The sequence below is a fragment of the Channa argus genome, chromosome 17 (assembly GCF_033026475.1).
Source record: "Channa argus isolate prfri chromosome 17, Channa argus male v1.0, whole genome shotgun sequence".
Lineage (NCBI taxonomy): Eukaryota > Metazoa > Chordata > Actinopteri > Anabantiformes > Channidae > Channa > Channa argus.
The window spans coordinates 19089890-19110641 of record NC_090213.1 but is presented as its reverse complement, the minus strand read 5'-3'; the positions used below and the strand labels follow the sequence as shown (position 1 = coordinate 19110641).

The window sequence follows — 20752 nt, the reverse complement described above, 5'->3', positions numbered from 1 at the left end:
TATTTATTATTTTCTTTTTAGCTCATTTCATTCGACTAGGTGTTACTTCTCCGGCTTTCATCCTTCGAGTGGACTCCAAGAGAGCTTGGTCTGTTCATCTAATACTACCAAGGACGTTTTTGTATTATAATATTAAGATCAAATGCAGCACAGGATTCATGATTGTCCAGGGCAGTAACAATATAACTTTGTGCTCATAGCACAGGTGTTGTTGTGCCGTACAGTAATTTCAAGCCAGGTTGCTGAGACTGTGGTATGTTTTCCTTCTCGAGAGATGATCAGAATCGAGAGTTAACTAGCGGTTCAAGGTTTTCAACCAAGCAACATAATTTAGAGATTGTGCAAAAGTTGTTTAAGTCACTGGTATCAGCACCTTTATGTAAAGGAATAAGCTGTGAGGCTGTCAAGACTTTAAATTTAGTCGTTCCCAGACCTAAACGTCAGATTAGAAATGGGGGCTCAGCAAGCCAGTGGGCGTTGAGCTGTAGAAGTGATAGACCCTGCTCCCCTCACCCACACACCTGCTGCTCATTTTCTGCAGTCAGGTCTCTCATGTTCCACATCCTGAAACCAGGTTTCCTCGCCACACCTCATGCTATGAATCTCTGTTTCATCTATCTTATTCCTGCGGTAACTCCAGAGAACTGATGTTCGAGTGACGGCTGAGAAAGGACTCATTTCGCTTGTCAAAACAAGAATTTGAATTCATTTGATCCATATTGCTCAGTGTATCTGCAGGTCTGTCCAGATTTATATTGCGATTAGTTCATCCATGAATCACAGGGGACGCTTGTGGTAAAAAGGTGTTTCTGTAAGATTTGGTTCCTCATTGAGTCCAAGTTGATGTTTGTGCCAATTAGGACGAAAGCTCCTCAAGATATTTCTAAGAAATCACATGAGAACAGGACATACAGTACATATGGTTGGACAACCTGAATACAATGTCTCAGCACACTTATACATAGATTGTCCACCTGAGTAGTTCAACCACTTTGACCAGTCTGCAGACAAATAGCCCCATGTGCAGCAAGCTGTGATGCACTGTGTTCTGCCACCTGTCGATCATGGCCAGTCTCGCTTTTTCCCCATGTCTCTGTCCCTGTCCACCCCTGGGTGATTGGTGTGTGTTCATAAAAGCTTTTTTATTCTCACTCCTTGAGGTTTGTGCTACAGTGGGTCAGTTTACTTCTGCACTGAACAACCAGGTGCTGGATTGTTGTTTGAAGTGAGTTATCATGCTGAGATTTCAGGGTAAAGTGTCCCAGAGGCCACTCCCAGCAGTCCTCAGCAAACGAGGACAGCAGCACTCACACCAGGTGACTGACAGCTGGCCGGACTCTGCTGGTCCAGGTTAAGTTTGTGTGTGTGCGTGCGTGAGAGAGAGCATGTGACCCATCCTTCTTCTTTGATGACATGACAGTCCCACCGCTGGCAGTGTTTGTGTGCAGGTGCCATCACAAAGCACTTTTTGATGTCACAGCAGATATTTCACAATGCAGGGACAGTCCGTCTCATCGAGGAATGACCTCATGTCAGGAGGATGTCTCCCGATGTCAAACATGAGGACAAAGCTGCAACAACACAGAAGGACCACCACAAACCCAGTTTTTGCTGGGTGGCTGATAGTCCTGTCACACCTGACAGATGACGACACCACGCACTCAAAATATCACTGTGAGACAGAATCTATGTGACTCACATGACATGCACCCAAACCACCTGCAACAACAACTAAAGGCCCAATCTTAGTAACAGGAATACAAATTACTGCACTTTCCTGATCTACACTTACAGCCCACAGATGAAGTTGTGTTCTGTTTTAGCTCCAGCTCCATGTGTATTTTTGTCAGACTAAGGCCGCGTCTGTTTAGAGCATCCACTGCAATCAGTTCAGTTATTACCATCAGCCTGCATAAATGAATGCAGCGAATTAGGAAACCATTTTTCCTCATATAAAAAAGTCTTATTTATTTATTACATCATATTACACTGAAATTATCTAAGCATGTTTTGTGCGTATGATTGTGAGATTTTGACTCTTCCAAGTGTCTGGTTTTGGGCAAAGCGTAATAGCATAAAACTAAAAAAAAGCTAATGTCAGACCTGACTGGTGCCCCAGCTCAGCATCAAGCAAACCGCTAAATAAAAATGTTTAAAAAGGCATTTGTTGCTCACTTCTCTGTTTAGTGACTGTATTTAATTTGAAGTCAAACAAAAAGTGTTTTTCCCAAGTCTAAATTAAATATAAATGGAATCAAAATTCCAAAACCATGACACCACTTTAAAAGTATGTTGGAGATTTTTCAACCTGATTTTAATAGAAACTTGAGTGATATTTATGCATATGGAACAGGCTGTTTCCATTTCTTTTCCTAGTTTCAACAGTTTCCTCAAGTGTTTTCACCTGGAACAAGACGACACCCTTAAAAAAATGAGGGTCACAGTTTACAGACTTCATTCATTCATGAAGCAGTTCACTGGCCAACTCAAAACGGAATTTTCAAAGTTATTGCATTTCAAAGAAAATGTTCTCTCTTTTTTCCCCCCTCATAGCCCCCTGACAGCTATCATCCCGTGACTTCAGGGTCACCACAGCGGATCATTGTCCACATGTTGATTTGTGGCACAACCCTCCCGAAAATACGAGTTGTGCTTCGTTGGTCGTTCCATTCACAGGCCATTTAAGAAGTAGTGAGTGCAAGTCATTTGGAAGAGTACTTTTAAAGATTCATACTGGGATACTGGTTATGCATTTGTGATTTGATTCATTTCCTGTATTGTGCCATTCTTCTTTGTGCTTCATCATACAATGTAAAAGCCTTCTAAAATTCAAACTCTGAAACAGTTGTATTTCTGATCACTCTGTAATGACCTAAACTTCACTCCATCATTTCCCTCTGGCAGAGCTTAACAGAACAGAAAAGAATGATATTTGTCTTTTAAAACTGTAACTTTGACTCAGAAACAACATACACTATATTGCCAAAAGTATTCGCTCACTCATCCAAATAAATGAATTCAGGTGCACATAGCAAGGTCCATAAAGACATGGATGAGTGAGTTTGGTGTGGAAGAACTTGACTGGCCTGCACAGAGTCCTGACCTCAACCCGATAGAAACCTTTGGGATGAATTAGAGCGAAGACTGCGAGCACTCTGTTTTAAACACACTCCTAAACCTCGTGAAAAGCCTTCCCAGAAGAGTTGAAGCTGTTAAAGCTGCAACTTGTGGGCCGACGTCATATTAAACCCCATGGATTAAGAATGGGATGTTACTAAAGTTCATATGGGTCTAAAGGCAGGTGAGCAAAAACTTTTGGCAATAGAGTGTAGTTCAGTGTGATGAGTGAAATTTTATGAGTCTCAGGTGAACAAGGGCTGTAAACTGTGATCCTCATTTCTTACAGTCTAGTCGAGAAAACATTCAGTGACAATGTGGAAAGCAAGAGAACTTTTAACAACCAACTGATGCATGAATAGCACTGGAGCTTCAATTAGGACCAGGTTGAAAAAACCCAAATGATTCCTTAAATTCACCAACTTTCTCAGTAAATTGGCGATAGAGTTGCTACTGCAGGGCACCTTGTTAACCGTATAAATATTCATGACCGGAATTGACATGACCATGAAAAAGACACTTTGCAATAGCTGTCTGTCTGATGCTGTCTGTCCTCTCAATTTGACCCTCCCTTGCATTATTGTTGTCCCATTGTTTATGAGTGTCATATTAAAAGCCTGACACTTCCTCTAATAGCTGCTGACACAGTGTAGCCTGATTGTTTGTCTGCTCTACTACAGATGTGACATCAGTCACTGCTGATCTAAATGCTTTTAGGATTATCATTATTAACCATAAAATGTTTGGGAGAATGTCCTCCTCAAGACATATTGTAGATATTGTAGCTAGCATCAACTAATCCCCATACTTTTATACTTGGTGGACTACTGTGCAGCTGTGTTACTGTATGGTTGCATGTGAGTATGTTGGATCTGACCATGGACTGTCCTGATTGTAGAATCTGCTCTTTGCTGCTTTCCTGCACAGTGCATGTCACTGCCCCAGGGCGCAACCCTGCCCAATTCCTGCACAGCTGGGGAGGGGAATGGGCTGTTAGTGGTTCTTGCCCATTGACACCCTATAGCCTCGACCGGGGATTGAATCACTGACCCTGTGGCCGGTGGACGACTTCCTTTACCAACTGAGCTACAGCCACCCCCCCTACACATATTCTCTCCTCTCTACTCTGTTCTCGTCTCTCTCTCCTGGTCCCCGATCAGCCTCACTCCGTCCACCTGTTGCCTCCCCTTTATATGCTCCGTTCACCTGTGCCTCTCTGCCAGATTGTCTTTGGTCTCTCCCGAGCAGCAAGCGGCTCTCTGGCCCAAGAATCTGTGAAAGGCAAATCTAGTTCCAGTCGTGTTCCCGAGGACGCCTTGTCTTTTTTTTTTCTCCCAACCCTATAAGTGACTTTTCTACTCTCCGCACGCAGATCGTAACGCAGTGGGTTATAATTTAACAAGAGGATTTTGCGCAAGTCTGCGAGTCAAAGTTTGAGTTTCCTTCTCCCCTGCGCCTTTTCAGTTGATACTTTCTTTTATTTGTTGCTTGTCTTTTTAGTTGTACTTTGTTCGGAGCTTTTGCGTTTTTTGTCTCCCTGGTTTTTCCAGCCGGCTTTCAGTTGAACTCCTCCCCGCCGGTCTCCCGCTGCTGGCTCCCCTGCTCTCCCTCACCTACGCCGCAGCATCGCCACCTCTCTTCCAAAACTAGTAAGAAATCGAATCCGTTCAAATCTCCCAGCGCCTTGATGATGGTTCACCTCTGTCCCAGCTCCACCTCCCTCTCCGGTTCTGAATCACCACCCCGGTTATCCGTCTGCCCCTTTCAATAAAAACTTACTGCTTTCCATCCCTCGGTGTTCTGCTCCTTTCTGGGTCCGACTAAAACCCTTAGGACGTGATACTCTTATTAAAGCGTAAATAGGAGCAGGCTGCTAAGTATCTGCATAAATGAAGGCTTTATTTTGTATGTATCATTGTACAAAATAAAGCGGTATGAATATTTCATGTCATCTATTTCCTGACTGACACGATGACACTCATTACTACCAGGGGAGATGATGGTGATGATCCTTTCTCTCAGGGGCCAATAGACCAGCTTGTACTGGGAAGCTGAGCAACTTAATTCTAAACTCTAAAGCTTCCTTGGTTCTCTGATGGATTTTGGATCAGGTTCAAGTTGGAAACGTCCTGCTTGGCAACTGCTTCACAACAGGCTCCTGGAAAACTCTCCTCATCTCTCTGTTTATCTAAATGTTGAGTCATGAGCTCCTGTGTACATGAAACTCTCGACACTTCCACATGTCCAATTAACCTTGGACACAAAGTCAACCAAGATCACCACGTTTTACAGGCAACTTTTTCTTATTTATTAAAGAAACACAGAGGAGGATTTGTCCTCATCAGGTACTCTACTCATTAAATGTGGACATTATATCAGTCTGCTCTTGTACATGCAGTAATTCTGATTGTTCTGTTTAATATTACAGTAAATACAGAAACTATTCCCACTGCTTAACTTTTTCTACATTTTATGTTACAGCCTTATTACAAAATTAATCAAAGTATTTTCCTCATAAAACATCTACATCATTCTGCACTGAGATTTATAACACTCTGGTTACAGGACACATCACTGTTGGCTCTATAACCTGGTCAGTTGAACTTCTCTTTCTAATCGCAGGAAGCAGCACTGGTGTATTTCCATTTATAAGGCCTTACTGGGTAAAATACCCCATTATTTCAGGACTATGTTTGTCCCTGTGCAATATTCATACAATCTGAGATCCATCAACCAGCTTCACTTAAAGGCCCAACTGTGAGGATTGAAGCTGGTAAAAAAAAGTTTATCATATTTTGGTCCATATTCATGGAACGATTTGCAAATTCTCATCTCATTATAGTAAATTATTTAAATGTAAAAGTGTGCAACTAAACCATAAAGGTTATGGCCTACATACCAGCCAAAAGAAACCACAGGAGTCTTGTAGATTTTACTATTAACTATTACTTACACCCGCAACTGCTGTGTACAGGCAGCACTGCTTTTCACTTTAATCCTGCCTTTTTATGCTTCTATTCAACAGCAGTAAAAGCATCACTTCCTGCCAAGGTTGGGACCATTCGTGCCAGTAATTTCCGCTTCTGCTTCATCAAAAAGAGTGCCTCGACCTTATTAACCATGTCTGCATGTTTTATTCACATTGTGACTCACTGTTAGGTCAGTGAGCAATGCAAGAGAAACTTTGAGGAAAACCACTGTGCTGAATGTTGGTAACTGCTGTGATATTAACACAACCAGAAACAAACACAACAGACCGTGAAGCTGATCAAACATTATTGTATGAAATACAAATTTGTCATGTTACAAAACTGAATATCATACAATAATATACATTTTGATGTGGAGAAATTTAAAGAAGAGTTAGGAGGAGTAGAAGCAATTTTTCATTGTAGCTTATCAATAATTCCTAGACCTAAACATAGTTATAACTCATTTGAGAGCCTTACTCTTAGCCTTTCACACCCAAACTGGAAAACTCAAAAACCACTATTATTTGTTATCGTGTACCGTCCTCCAGTCCCTTATTCAGAGTTTTTGATAGAATTTTCTGATTTTCTATCTGATTTAGTGCTTAGTACAGATAAAGTCATTATAGTGGGTGACTTTAACCTCCATGTAGATGCTGACAGTAACTGCCTCAACCATGCATTTAATTAATTAGATTTAATTGGTTTTTTTAGGTGAGTGTGAATGGGTGAATAAGAAGCAGTGTAAAGTGCTTTGAGTGCCAATAGGTAGAAAAGTGCTGTTTAAGTGCAGACTGTTTACCATTTACAATGATCCACTGTGGTGACACTCAGCACACGGGGCAAGCCGAAAGGACAAAAAAAGAATATCCCAAGCTTTCAACATCTCACGGAGCAATGTACAATCTAACATCTGAAAGTGGAAAGAGTGTGGCACTACTGAAAACCTACCAAGACATGGCCGCCCACCTAAACTGACAGGCCGGGTAAGGAGAACATTAATCAGAGAAGCAGCAATAAGGCCCATGGTAGCTCCAGAGGAATTACAGAGATCCACAGCTCTGGTGGAAGAGTCTATCCACCAGACAACTATTAGTCTTGCATTCCACAAATCTGACCTTTATGGAAGAAGAATGCAAGCAAACATGTGGAAGAAGGTGTTCTGGTAAGATGAGACCAAAATTGAACTTTTTGACCTAAATGCAAAACATCACATCAAATGCACATCACAGCACACATAACTGCACATCGCCCTGAACACACCATCCCCACCGTGACACATGGTGGTGGCAGGATCACGTTGTAGGGGATGCTTTTCTTCAGCAGGGACAGGGAAGCTAGTCAGAGTTCGTGGGAAGATGGAAGGAGCCAAATACAGGACAATCTTAGAAGAAAACCTGTTAGAGTCTGCAAAAGACTTGAGGCTGGGACGGAGGAAAATTCCTGTTCAGAGACACTCTCCGTCCAATCTGACTGAGCTTGAGCTATTTTGCAAAAAAGAATGGGCAAACATTTCCCTCTCTAGATGTGCAAAGCTGGTAGAGACATAGCCCAAAAGACTTGCAGATGTACTTCCAGAAAAGGGATATTTTCACAAAGTATTGACTCATGGGGGGCTGAATATAAATACACACCACACTTTTCAGATATTAATTTGTAAAGAATTTTGAAAAACATTTAACATTTTCCTTACACTTTATAAATATGTACCACTGTGTGTTGGTCAATCACATTAAATCCTTAAAGCATACATTCACATTTGTGGGTGTAACGTGAAAAAATATGAAATGTCTTTGTATGTCTCTCTGTGTTGACCCTGAGATAAACTGCAGACCTGTCCATGTTGTACCCCACCTCTCTATGTCAGCGGGGATAAGCTCCTAAACAGGATAAGTGGTTGTAGATAATGGATGGATGGAAATAGGCTGCACCTCTTTCTTTTCAATCGTGAGAGTTCATCTATTTGCATAACTGTGTTGTGGCTGAAGCACAGATATAGTCTGTATTTAGTTCAGACAATTAGACCACAGGAAGCTACACAAAGACTGTTTCAGTACATCATTCCAAGAAAGGTCATCCAGAACATGAAGAACGCATGGGAAATGATAAGTCATACAATCCAGAGTAAATCAAAAGTCAACACGTCTTTTGAAGACTTCAACACTCAATCCTGGCTGCCAATACAAGACGGACTGTGCAAACAGCCCTGTGTATAAGAGCTAGATGAGTGTAGACACTCAAGGCAGCCCTGTCAGAATAAGCATCCTTTGAACCTCTTTTTCACATCCGTTGGAGGTGCTGTCAAAGCAGAGCCAGCATTTTCTTTGTCAGCATTTGTTAGTTCACACATTTCTGAATTCTGATGCTGTGGAGATTCCTGTGACTCGCACAGCAAGCGTCACCTTCGAGACATGATAGCTCCCTGAGTGCTTAAAGCAGCTCAATAGTCTTGTCATTGTGTGGTGACAAGACTAGTTATATTTACAGTGAAGCTCATCAGCTTGGCCAAAATTGAACAAAACTGAAATGACTATTTTCAATTCAGTTCAATTCAACTTTATTTATATAGCGCCAATTCACAACACGGTCATCTCAAGGCACTTTACAGAATAAAGTCACTCTCTAGATGTGCAGAGCTGGTAGAGACATCCCCCAAAAGACTTGCAGCTGTAATTCCAGCACAAGGTGGGTTTGCAAAGTATTGACTCAGGGGGGCTTTTCAGATATTTATTTTAAAATAATGTTGAAAACCATTTATCATTCACAAAAGAACCACGTTGTGTTGGTCTAGCACATAATATCCCAATAAAATACATTTATATTTGTGATTCTAACGTGACAAAATATGGAATATGAATATTTTTTCAAGGCACTGTAAGTAGAGATGAGAGGCTGGGTCCATGTTATGTTTACCAGTTTTACATCCATCATGATCGTAGCCTTGTATTTATTAGATTTAAACTATTAGACATTTAATATAAACCAAAGGATCAGATTGTATAGGTTTTGTATGCTGTGTGTGCAAAATTCACTATGTTTAACATTACCGTTATGTTTGTATTCGGTAGCAGGTAGCAAAGGAAGAGGAGCCATTTTTTAATCACACTGATCAAAACCAAGTCTTGACCCTTAGACCTTTTAATTGTAAGAAGGAACAAATTACTCATTGTTGAACTATGCAGTGGACTGTTCACACATGTGAGTGAGTTTGGGGGAACTGTAAACACCAGTCATAATAAGTCTTAGCCTGCTCCAGTTGAGAGGAGGGGAGGCTTTTCTGTGGGACATAGGGACAGACGGGTAGAGAACACTCATGGCTTGGCATGGACGAATAATTGTGCTGTGTTTAGTGCCTGCCATGTCACTGCCAGGGGAAATTGCAATCTGTTGTGAGTCTGATGCTGCCTCCCTGTCACCCATTTAGTATAATGTTAGATTTGATGGTAAAAACACATCCTTTATTTAAGATTTTAAAGCATTTAAATGCTACCGTTTGATGATATTCCTGGATTTTTTGATGGCTCACCACACAATGTGATAGAAGAAATGACAGCAGGTATATTTTGTTTTTCATCTCAATGTCTCTAGGGAAGCTTGACTCAGCAGACTGAGACTTTCCTTCTCTCTTTATTAGTTGCTATTCTCGTTTTGCTATCAACACTCAGTCTTTATACTGTGTGTAAACTACTCATTGTTTAATGAGCAGTTCAACTGCTATTTGACTTTGCTGCTCCACTAAAGAGTTTTACATCAAATACAGTTGCCCAACTTAAACTACACTGAACCAAGCAACAAATATTCTTGAGCAAAGCTCAGAAGCTGAAGACTATCTACCAGCATCCACAGTTTGGAACCCAGGGCCATTTTCCAATGTGTTGTACACTATATTGCCAAAAGTATTCGCTCACTTGCCTTTAGACCCATATGAACTTTAGTGACATCCCATTCTTTATCGATGGGGTTTAATATGACGTCGGCCCACCCTTTGCAGCTTTAACAGCTTCAACTCTTCTGGGAAGGCTTTCCACGAGGTTTAGGAGTGTGTTTATGGGAATTCTTGACCATTCTTCCAGAAGGGCATTTGTAAGGTCAGGCACTGATGTTGGACGAGAAGGCCTGGCTCGCAGTCTTCCCAAAGGTGTTCTATCAGGTTGAGGTCAGGACTCTGTGCAGGCCAGTCAAGTTCCATCTCTTTATGGACCTTGCTTTGTGCACTGGTGCGCAGTCATGTTGGAACAGGAAGGGGCCATCCCCAAACTGTTCCCACAAAGTTGGGAGCATGGAATTGTCCAAAATTTCTTGTTATACTGAAGCATTCAGAGTTACTCTCACTGGAACTAAGGGGCCACACCTCCAGCTCCTGAAAAACAACCTCACACCATAATCCCACCTCCACCAAACTTCACAGTTGGCACAATGCAGTCAGACAAGTACCGTTCTCCTGGCAACCGCCAAACCCAGACTCGTCCATCAGATTGCCAGATAGTGAAGCGTGATTCATCACTCCACTCATCACAGAACGCGTCTCCACTGCTCTAGAGTCCAGTGGTGGCGTGATGTATGGCTTGGATGCAGCTGCTCGGCCATGGAAACCCATTCCATGAAGCTCTCTACGCACTGTTGTGGCCCACCACTTCCACTTTGTTATAATACCACTGACAGTTGACTGTGGACTATTTAGTAGTGAGGAAATTTCACGACTGAACTTGTTGCACAGGTGGCATCCTATCACAGCACCACGCTGGAACTCACTGAGCTCCTTAGAGTAATTAGACGTGTTCTTCTCCAGCCCATGACAGATATACTGGACTCTTCAAAGCAAGCTGCTGGGAGACAATATCATCAAATCAAATTAATGAATTTAACTGAAAAATGAACTGGGTCAATAGCTTCTTTCAAAACCAGTCGACCTCTCATTGGGGTCTCTAGCATTTTGCTCTAGCATAGCCATTGATCGTAAGTTTAGCTGCTGTGGGGCATGAATATTTATACTGAGTGACCGTGCGTGCGTGTGTGTGTGTGTGTGTGTGTGTGTGTGTGTGTGTGTGTGTGTGTGTGTGTGTGCGTGCGTGTGTGTGAAGAAGCTGTGAGTGGCTTTGTTTGTATTTTCCCCTGAGAAAACACTTGGAACTACGCAGAGTACAAAATAAAAAAGCAGACCCTTTTAAATTTTAAATGTGGTGGTGTTTGAGCTAAAAGTGGACATGAGCATCTGAGATGAGAGGAGAGTCAGAAACAGACAGACAGAGCAAGTAAAGAAGAAAAGAATAAATTAAACAAGTAGAGCTAAATAAAAGAGAGCACTGCTAGAGTTACTGTCAGCACATCCCAATCCAAGTTTGGTATCAATCCATCTATAAAGTTATTAGCTATATCTGATTATCTTTAGGGTTTATCTGGAGCTGATTCCAGCTAAAACTAAGTGAGAGGTTGGGTACATGCACATGTGCATGCTAGACAGGTTGCCAGTTCATAACACGCCAATTTAGATTTATCAGATAACCAATGTCTTTGTGAGGAAACTCAGGCACAGACTGCATACACCAAGGCCCAAGCCGACCCTTATAGTGTAACAGCACCCCCTCCTCCATCCTTCTCTCCCCTCCTTTCCCCCACTGCCCGTCTGTTTTTGTGTATGTGTGTGAGTGTGTCTTTGTGCTTTTAGCGCACCTTTAACTGCAGCGGCGGCCAAACCTGCACAGAATCACTCAACTTGATGACAGCTGTTCATATAGATCGTCTCAGTTAACCACATGGTATCAGGGAACTATAGCATGTTTCCCGAACTCATTGAACTATCCTTGTGTGCTCACCGTTTCTGTCTCACTCTCCCCAGCTCCTCGTCTCCACCGTCCCTTTCCCTCCTGATTTCCCCCTACCATCCGTTGGCTACTCACCGCTCCATGGCTCCCTCCTTCTTCAGGACTCCAAGCTCTTCCAGGCACTCACCAGTCTCCCCCTCCATGGATGCTGCCCTTCTCCTATGCCCCTTTCCCTCCTGGTTCTACCAGTTCTGCAATTCTAAATAAAACCGTCCTTACCATCCCTATTGCCTGGTTCTTTGTCTCTTAAATCCACTTAAATTGAATACACCCGGGCAGTGTGACATGTAGTGACTCCACCAAGCTCAATGTGATTTCAACTTGCTCGTACAGTATGTACAGTATGCTGTAAGCCAAATTCCAAATAGATCGAAATAAAATTCTCTGGGGCCACTGGTGTTAAAATTTGGCCCCCAGTCCATGTGGGAACGAACTGGAATTAACAGTGACACATCTACAAAGACACTTAAAGGGTGGCTTTACTTTTCATTACAGGGAGTTTAGATCATGTTTGATGGAAAAGCAGCAATCACCATAGCATGAGCAATGCAATAACATAACATGAACTAATCATCCTGAGTCATTTTGCAGCTAGAAGCTGGGAGGTTTTTGTATAGGAAAGACAGAGAGATGTTTTACGCCATTCAAATACATGCACACTCTAAACCAGAACCATAGAAGGCAAGTTGACAGTCAGATAAATTGTCCTTTGAAACAATTAAAATTTGATTTTAAAGTTTAATTTTAGTTTGCTAGATGCCCTTCCTGAAACAACCATCCCTAATTTCTACCGGGCTCGGACTAGCACTGCACAGCTGGGGAGGGGAATGGGCTGTTAGGGGTTCAGTGTCTTGCCCAGAGACACTTCGACATATAGCTGGGGCCGGGAATCGAACCACTGACCCTGTGGTCATATATACATATATAATAATATATATATTATATCCAAAATAAGTTCTTAGTTCAATTCAATTCATTGCATTATTGTCATTGTCACTATATAATCATTAGCTCAGCAAAACAACATGGTGAAGGGACATGAAAAGGGACATAAAACAAAGGTCCAGTTCAAGGTTATCACCATGGTAGAATGTGTTGTGTGATGATGAGTGGAGGCAAAGAGGGGGGACACTGTCCTTTCAGCAGCTTTACTGCCTGAGGTTAGAGGCTGTGAGTTGTACCTTCTATCTGAGGGCAGCAGTTGGAACAGGTGATGTGCAGTGTGGTGCTGTTCATGCAGGATGTTGTGCACTTAATGCAGACGACGGGTAGCGTAGATGGTGCCCATCTCTGGAAGATTAGTCCAGATGATTTTCCCTGCTGTTTTAACCCCCCACTGGAGTGCGTGCTATTCAGTCTGAGTACAGCTAGAGAATCACACTAACAACCCATAAGTCAATACACTATGAATGGCGCAGTGAAATGGTCTCCACTTTTAAGGTGCTTTTCTACCTATTGGCACTCAAAGCGCTTTACACTGCTTCTTATTCACCCATTCACACTCACAATCACACACACTCACACACCGATGGGGGAGCTGCTATGCAACTAAGTCAGGGTTCAGTGTCTTGCTCAAGGACACTTCAACATGTGACCGGAGGAGCTGGGGATCAAACCACCAGGATTGGTGGAAGTCCACTCTACCTTCCTGCACCACAGTTGCAGCTGCTTTGTCTGTGACATATTCCTCAGTTTTACAGATTAAAACAATACCAGGCACGCACCAGTGACATAGAATGACAAAATTACCAAAATGATTCCTTAAAGCAAAAGACCAGCACAAAGAGATGCAAAATAGCCACAGCAAGACTGAGACTGAGACACTGGGCTTTTTTTTTTGTAATTAATCAAATTTATTCAATATCTTTAATATATCTTTCAGTATTTGAAGTAGACGTGGAGTTCACACAACCCTGTATTGCTTTACAATACAACAATAGGACAGCAGTGTGCCATTCTTAGTAGAAGTAAACCTGTCTTTGTCTTGAAGCAGGATAAAAATAAAAATAAAAGTCTGTTATCTTGAGTGAACTCCGCTACATATTCACGTTTTTTAAAGTAAAAGCGTGGTGACAACAAAGCGCTGACATCAGAGGGAGGCTTGACACAGTGGATCACTGCCTGCTGCTGCCTTCACTCCTGTCTCAGTACTTTGCAGCAGAAAGGGAGGGGATGTGAAACACACTGGCTGATCTCACTGGCTGTGTGTGTTCAGATGCCAGCTATTTTTGGCAGGATCTATTGTTACCGGTGTAGCCCTGTGTATTTGTGTTATCTGGAAGTGTGCACAAGGAAATATTAGAAAGTAAGTAGTCCAGCCCACAAGCTTTAAAACTGCCTCTGAGCTGAGATAATTCTCCATCCTGCATATTATGCATATTACTTTTTAATCACTTACCTCTCGTTAATACCTTTCCAAATTTCAAAGCTTACAGCTGCTTTGCTTCCATTGAAGTCATGAAGCTCAGAGAGCGGGTGAGTAACATGAGGGAGCTGATGAAAGTGAAGACAGCTCGGTAAGTAAGTAAGGATAGAGAGCTATGGCTGGGATGGCACAATAGACCAGTCCAGAAAATGGAGATTGGCAAACAGGTAAGTGGGTGGAAACAAACAGGTGTTGAGAAGGGTGGGAACAGTGGGGATTAAGCAGGGGTCTGTCTCAAGAGAAGCGCGGTCAACTTGAAACTAGCTGGCCTTTCTCTACACCGTAGGCACGTTGGATGTGAGAGAGGATGTGAGCAGGCAGTGGAAGCAGGGGGGCTGCAGTCAACCAACAGTTTCCTACAGGGAGACAGCCGTTTACATCCTGTTAGATCGAATCTAAGAAAAGTTGCCGGACTACTATATGTGACTTTTTAATTATTTAATTATCATTATTTAATAATTATTTGTGCTTTAAAAGTCTGTTGTTTCCAAAAAGTGATTAAAAACACATTATTAGACCCAGGAGTTCCCACAGCATTGTACACAGGTCTGAAGTTAGCCAGTCAACTGTGCATAAAATATGATTTTGTCTAAACTACTGCTTGGATTATAGTGATTAAGAGCAAATGGGCCACAATTTGTAAAAAAAAAAAAAATTCTCCACCACACAATTTAAAACGCAGAAATGTGTCAACTGATGAAGTGGAATTTGCTGACGTGTTTTTTTATTGTTTTAACACATCTGTGGCACATACAAACAAGCTAACCCAGGTCAAGGACTGAAGCTAAATGTGAATAGAGGCAAGTAATTGTTGTTTCTTGTGTGTGTACAGTAACCGTGGAAAACATAATACATTTTAAAATGATTGAGTCAGGTGGTAAAGTGCCCATCTATTGACCATAGGGGTCAACAGTTCAAACACTCCTGCCCACATGTCAAAGTGTCCCTGGGTAAGACACTGAACCAGCAAACTGCCCAGTCCCAGTTATTGTGGTTGCACAAGACAGTGCACATCTGAGTGCTGGTCCCACACCCAGACAAATTAGGGAGGGTTGTGTCAGGAATGGCAATGCACAGACCAATGATCCACTTGAGTTATCACTGGTCACCATCATATATTGGCTGCTGTGTATGAGAACTACGTAATTTACAGATTAATAAAAGTCACAACATATTTCTTTTGCCAAAAGAAATCATAGAAACCTGATAAATTCAATTCAAATTTCAATTCAATTCAACTTTATTTATATAGCGCCAATTCACAACAAAGTCATCTCAGGGCACTTTACAGAATAAAGCACTATAAAGAATGTATAGAGAGAACCCAACAAGTCCCCCTTGAACAAGCCCTAGGCAACAGCGCAGAGGAAAAACTCCCTTGAACAGAAAAAACCAGCAGAACCAGGTTCAGGGTGGACGACCATCTGCCTTGACCGGTTGGGGTGAGTGGAAAGTGAAGAGAGAAAAGAAAAAAAGCAACAAAAGCAACAACAAAACCAAAATAAATTCCAAATGTGCAATGGCTTCACCTGGTTCCAGAATCTGCAGCTGCCTCATTTCCATGATGTCAGAGAGAGACAGAATCGAGTCAGACAGGTACCTACTTTAACTGCCCGTCCTGCCACGTTCCTTCCTGTCTGACACACACATGATGGGTAGATGTCTTTTCTCTGAGGCATCATGATCAGTGATCAGCCATTTTATGATACTGTACATTGAGAGAATGACTCAGAAAATACAGCTGTTGACCCCTGTTCGCTTCACAGCCCAAAATGATCAGCTGCTGTAGTAAAAATGTAGTAAAATCTAAAAATCACACACCACACTTTTCTTTTTCTTATGGCTTCCATTTTATTACAAGTTTGCTTTCATATACATTTACCATCCACAATTTTATGTAAAGTGCTTCGATATGACTTTGTTGTGAATTGGCGTTATATATATAGAGTTGACAATCTTTAGAATATACTCATATTGGTAGCACCAGCAGCAGTAACTTGTTTTCCATTTCCATTTCAAATTTTTGTTTTACTTGGTCACAATAAAGTGAGTCCATATTGAAATCTGCACACTGAATGGTTTGCTGGCTTTTGTGTTGCAAATTAAATTTAAAGATGACAGCATCACCTCATTTCCACCCAGGTCTTTAGATGACACAGGAAGTCGTAATAATCCAAAGTAAGATTTCATATTCTTTTATATCTTTGGATAAATGTTGCTCTCTCTACTATATATGGATATATGTATACGCACACATATGGCACTTAATGACATGAAAGAAAACACCACCAGTGAAAGAAATGGGCGCTTGGGTGTAGCACAACATAATGTCGGTGGGTTTCCAGGCACCACTTCACTTCAGTTAGAGCAAAGGAGTTAGTTACTTACTGTAGGTTAAGGTCAGTGGTGCGAGCACAGGCCTCTGAAACAACAAGGACCCTAACAGACACTACATGTTAGAAATGAGAGGGAAACTGCGAGAGTGTATAATGTCATTAATGTTATAATATCTAAAGAACAGAGTGTGTGCTTTAATGTTAAAATGGTGATTTAACACATTGGAGAGTAAATAAAACCCCATCACAATTTAGAGCAGATTGTTCCTTCATTCAGATATCAGACCAAGTGTGCAGACTCAATATTTACCTGGTGGTATTAATGTTGTGGCTGGCAGTGGTCAATATGCTCACTGTGTGTTTTCACACCTGTCAACTTGCCAGCATTACAGTTTCTCCATGCTGACCCCTGTCCACCACAACATGAAAACCACCAGGGGGAACTAATGTTATGGCTAATTCATGTATATCCATTGTGTTCATATTTGTTTTGGTCTGTGGTACTTTTGGTCTGCAGTTGTTGTTAATTGCTTGGACTACTGTAGGTCCCCAAGGTGGTCAAAAGGCAAACAAATATAGATGCCTCACAGTGCACAGTATGTTTAATCATAAAACCCTGAATTGTATATTGACATAAACCCCCACAAGTCATAAACCTCCCATCTCTTCCATCGCTTCCATATTATGTGAACACAGAAAAATGTTTTGGTGCCTGATTAACAATATAGACTGAAGGTTCTGCTCCACAGGCTTCAACTTCATTCATTTATCTGTTTACTTTATAAAAAGTGCGTACTTTATTTTACTGTAGTACCTGTAGAAAGGGAAACCTTAGCCTGCCACCGTACAGTGATTTTATGGACAACTATGTGCATCCAACTTTGTGCAGTTTGTCGTGGTCATGTTCCATGAGGAAGTGGTTTGCCCAGTTTGCTGTGATGAAGTACACTGTTCTGCATCAAGCCCTTGTTCAGATCTCACCCCCCTGTTCAAGACCATAGGGAGGATTGAAATCCAGGCTGCATGGGAGTAAAGCTCTCAACCCGGGTTTGAAACCAGAGGAGTTGAGGCCATTAGGCGGCACATTTATGTCCAACTGTCCACTCGTCCGCATGTATGTTGCCACAGAGTTTATGCTTTTAAGAAGCACTTTTTTCAATAATCAGTCATCTTGGAAAACATTCTTCACAAAAGGATATAGGCTTTGACTAAAAAGCCCTTTAAGCTTAGTTTCACAATGTTTTATTTCATTTGAAGACTTAGTAAGAATAAATGAGTTGTTACGTTAAATGTCTGTATTGTTGATAACTAGTTTCTGTTCAGCTGTCCTGCAGCCTCCTCATTTATGCGTATAGCATGCAGTTACACATAAGCAGAGTCACTGGACTGAGTGCGGCCAAAGTTTGGCATGCTCATCCTGGGCATATCCTTGTTCCGGATCTCATATACGGACTTCCTCCGAGCCTGTACTCCCCTCACAGCTGTTTTGATCTTCCTCCAGCCAAGATGGTTGAGCTCCGCCAAGTTTAGCACAACGCAAATGCCGCTTACGGCAAACATGAAGACCAGAAACACCGTCTTTTCTGTGGGTCTGGAAACGTAGCACTCTACATCTTTAATGCAAGGATACCTGTCACATTCGTACACGGCGGGGACGTTGAATCCGTACAGGAAATACTGACCCACCAGAAACCCTATCTCCAGTGCATTTCTGAACACCACTTGGATGATGTAGAACCTGGAGATGCCCTCTTGCCTTCTCAATTTTGACTTTGTAGTTCGCACAACTGAGTGAGGGATATCTTTGACCTCCAAGCAGTCGGGCTCTGCCTCCTTGTTGGAGTTTTCTGTGTTCTGCAGCACTCCATTCACAATGGTGTTCTTGATTTTCTTGCTGTCATCTCGCTTCATGGAGTCTTGGTCTTTGTCCAGGGAGAGGTACACTGTGGAGTAGCGCCGCTCCCTCTGTTTGGCGGACTGGTGCACAGAGTAGGTGATGAAGCAGAGGCTAGGACAGCACACCATGATGATCTGGAACACCCAGTACCTGATGTGGGAGATGGGGAAAGCCTTGTCGTAGCAGGCTTGGTTGCAGCCAGGCTGTAAGGTATTACACACAAACATGGACTGCTCGTCATTGTACACGGTCTCTCCAACAATCGCCACGATCAGAATCCGGAAGATCACCACCACAGTCAGCAAAATCCTGTGGACAAATTCCCAACAAGGAATATATTCAACAAATAAATATAGCCTTTAAATCACTTGTTCAAAATGAAATGGTAACTGTTCTTGGCTCATTTTGAATATGCATCTCAAAGGTGGCTCTTTACAATATGTTACAAACAATCAGTCTAGGTGTGTACTCTTTCCCATATATTTCTCTAGGTTGGTTCCCAACCTGTAACGTCCCAAGATCTACTAAAGGATAAGAGTGGATATCAAGTCAATTAGATCTAATTTAGATAACACATGGGGGAAAAATCACACTCTCTTTGAGCCAATCACATGTCAATGTCACAGAATAGATATAGTAATAGGTGCCATTGCACTGCAGTGCTCCTAGTTGCTTTTTTTAGAGTCACAGTTAAAAACTGAAATTAGACCCTGGTTCCTGCTGTGGAGACACAGGTAGAGGAAATAAGTTCAACAAAGAGTTCCTGGTCTATGGAAAAGTCCCTTTGGTGACCTTTTCTTTTTTTTAAATGTGTTCAATGTTACTACATGTGTGTATGCTGCAGGCAGATTTGTATAATAAAATCAATGTGTAGAGGCTTGGAATCAGCTGCAACTATCAATCAAAGTGTTGTTATGTTGTTTTGGAGAGTGAAGGCTCTTCGAATGGAGCTGCACTTTAACTGCATTACCACAGCAGCGTTGGGCCATTCACTGAACAACAGAAGCAGGGATGTTCACTAATGCACTTACTGATGCACGAGAAATATTTCTCCACACCAACTGTTTATTCTACCTTGTTATTATTGTTACATCTCGTGTTTTCATAAATTCAGATTTTTTATTAATCTGAATGTTTGTATGCGTGCATGTTTACAGTATGTAACCATATGTTGTGCTTTTTTGCCATGGGGTGAAGGAATTATGCGTATTTCATGTGCTGTATGTAACAATTTTTCATGTCAGACATGAACGTGCAAAAAAGCAAATGAAAAGATTTTAAATCAGTTTGCGCTGCCAAGAATCCCTTCACCTTTTCAGTTCATCCGCTTTGAGCAGGATGAAAGGATTTTTTTTGTTTGTTTGTTTTCACAACCGGCCAACCCAAAGTATGTACCACTAATGACTTGGCCCATTAATAATGTATTGACCACAAATGAAGCCACTATTAAAGTGGCCAGTGTTTCTATGTGCAGACTATAAGTAGGAACGACAGGGTGTTGTTCAGGGTGTAGACAGCGCCCAGTGTGGAGCTGTCTATGGTGCAGAAATAACAGCGCTCTGCCAGTTCTCGCGGTTCCACGACCTACGGCTTCTCTACATTATCTTCAAAGCTGAAGCTAAAACTGAAAACACGGTCCTCCAAAGATCGCAAAGCCTGTTAGTCTTCAACACGCGATTCTTCTTCTTGATGCAATGTTCAGCTCTACACTCTTTACCTCTTTAAGATAACATGCATTTTGACTTCCCCACAACTCTTACCTGCCAATCATAGTTGAGTGCTGTTGCACAGCCGCCTCCAAGAGACGCTCCAATATGGTCCACTCCCCCATGATCATTCATTCGGAGATCACAGTCGCAATTTGCGCACAAAACTCAAGGATCCTATTCTCCTCGTGTCCAAGGTGCTCCGATGGTAGCCAGTCAATGCACGAAAGTGTGTGTGTGTGAGTGTGTGTGTCTCCCGCCGTGCACTTCTCCTGTCCTCCCCGCTCTCCAGGTGCGCATTAGGGCAGAACTCCTGCGCGCCCGTGTTGCCTCGTGTGCGACTGAGCAGAGTGTGGAGCGCAATGTGCCGCTCAGAGCTAATCCCGCTATAAGTAGACGTCTTTGCGTCACCCGCGTATCAGTTGGTGTGTTGGAGAAGCCAGGGATGCACGCCTGACCAGAGAAACACATCCCTGCATC

At 42.2% G+C, this 20752-nt stretch overlaps 1 protein-coding gene across 1 annotated transcript; it reads right to left on the bottom strand.

Moving 5' to 3' along the window:
• Window positions 1–15706: 15706 nt before the first annotated feature.
• On the bottom strand, window positions 15707–20752 carry gjd2b (gap junction protein delta 2b). The gene is made up of 2 exons (XM_067483132.1): window positions 20327–20752; window positions 15707–18875 (listed from the first exon to the last, which is right to left on the bottom strand). The coding sequence occupies exons 1-2, from the start codon at window positions 20401–20403 to the stop codon at window positions 18032–18034; spliced, it is 921 nt and encodes a 306-aa protein (XP_067339233.1). The 5' UTR covers window positions 20404–20752; the 3' UTR covers window positions 15707–18031.

Coding starts and splice junctions, on each gene's coding strand:
- gjd2b (XM_067483132.1), bottom strand. CDS start 20,403: ATGATCATGGGGGAGTGGACCATATTGGAGCGTCTCTTGGAGGCGGCT. Junction 18,876..20,326: donor CACTCAACTATGATTGGCAG/GTAAGAGTTGTG, acceptor ATTTGTCCACAG/GATTTTGCTGACTGTGGTGG.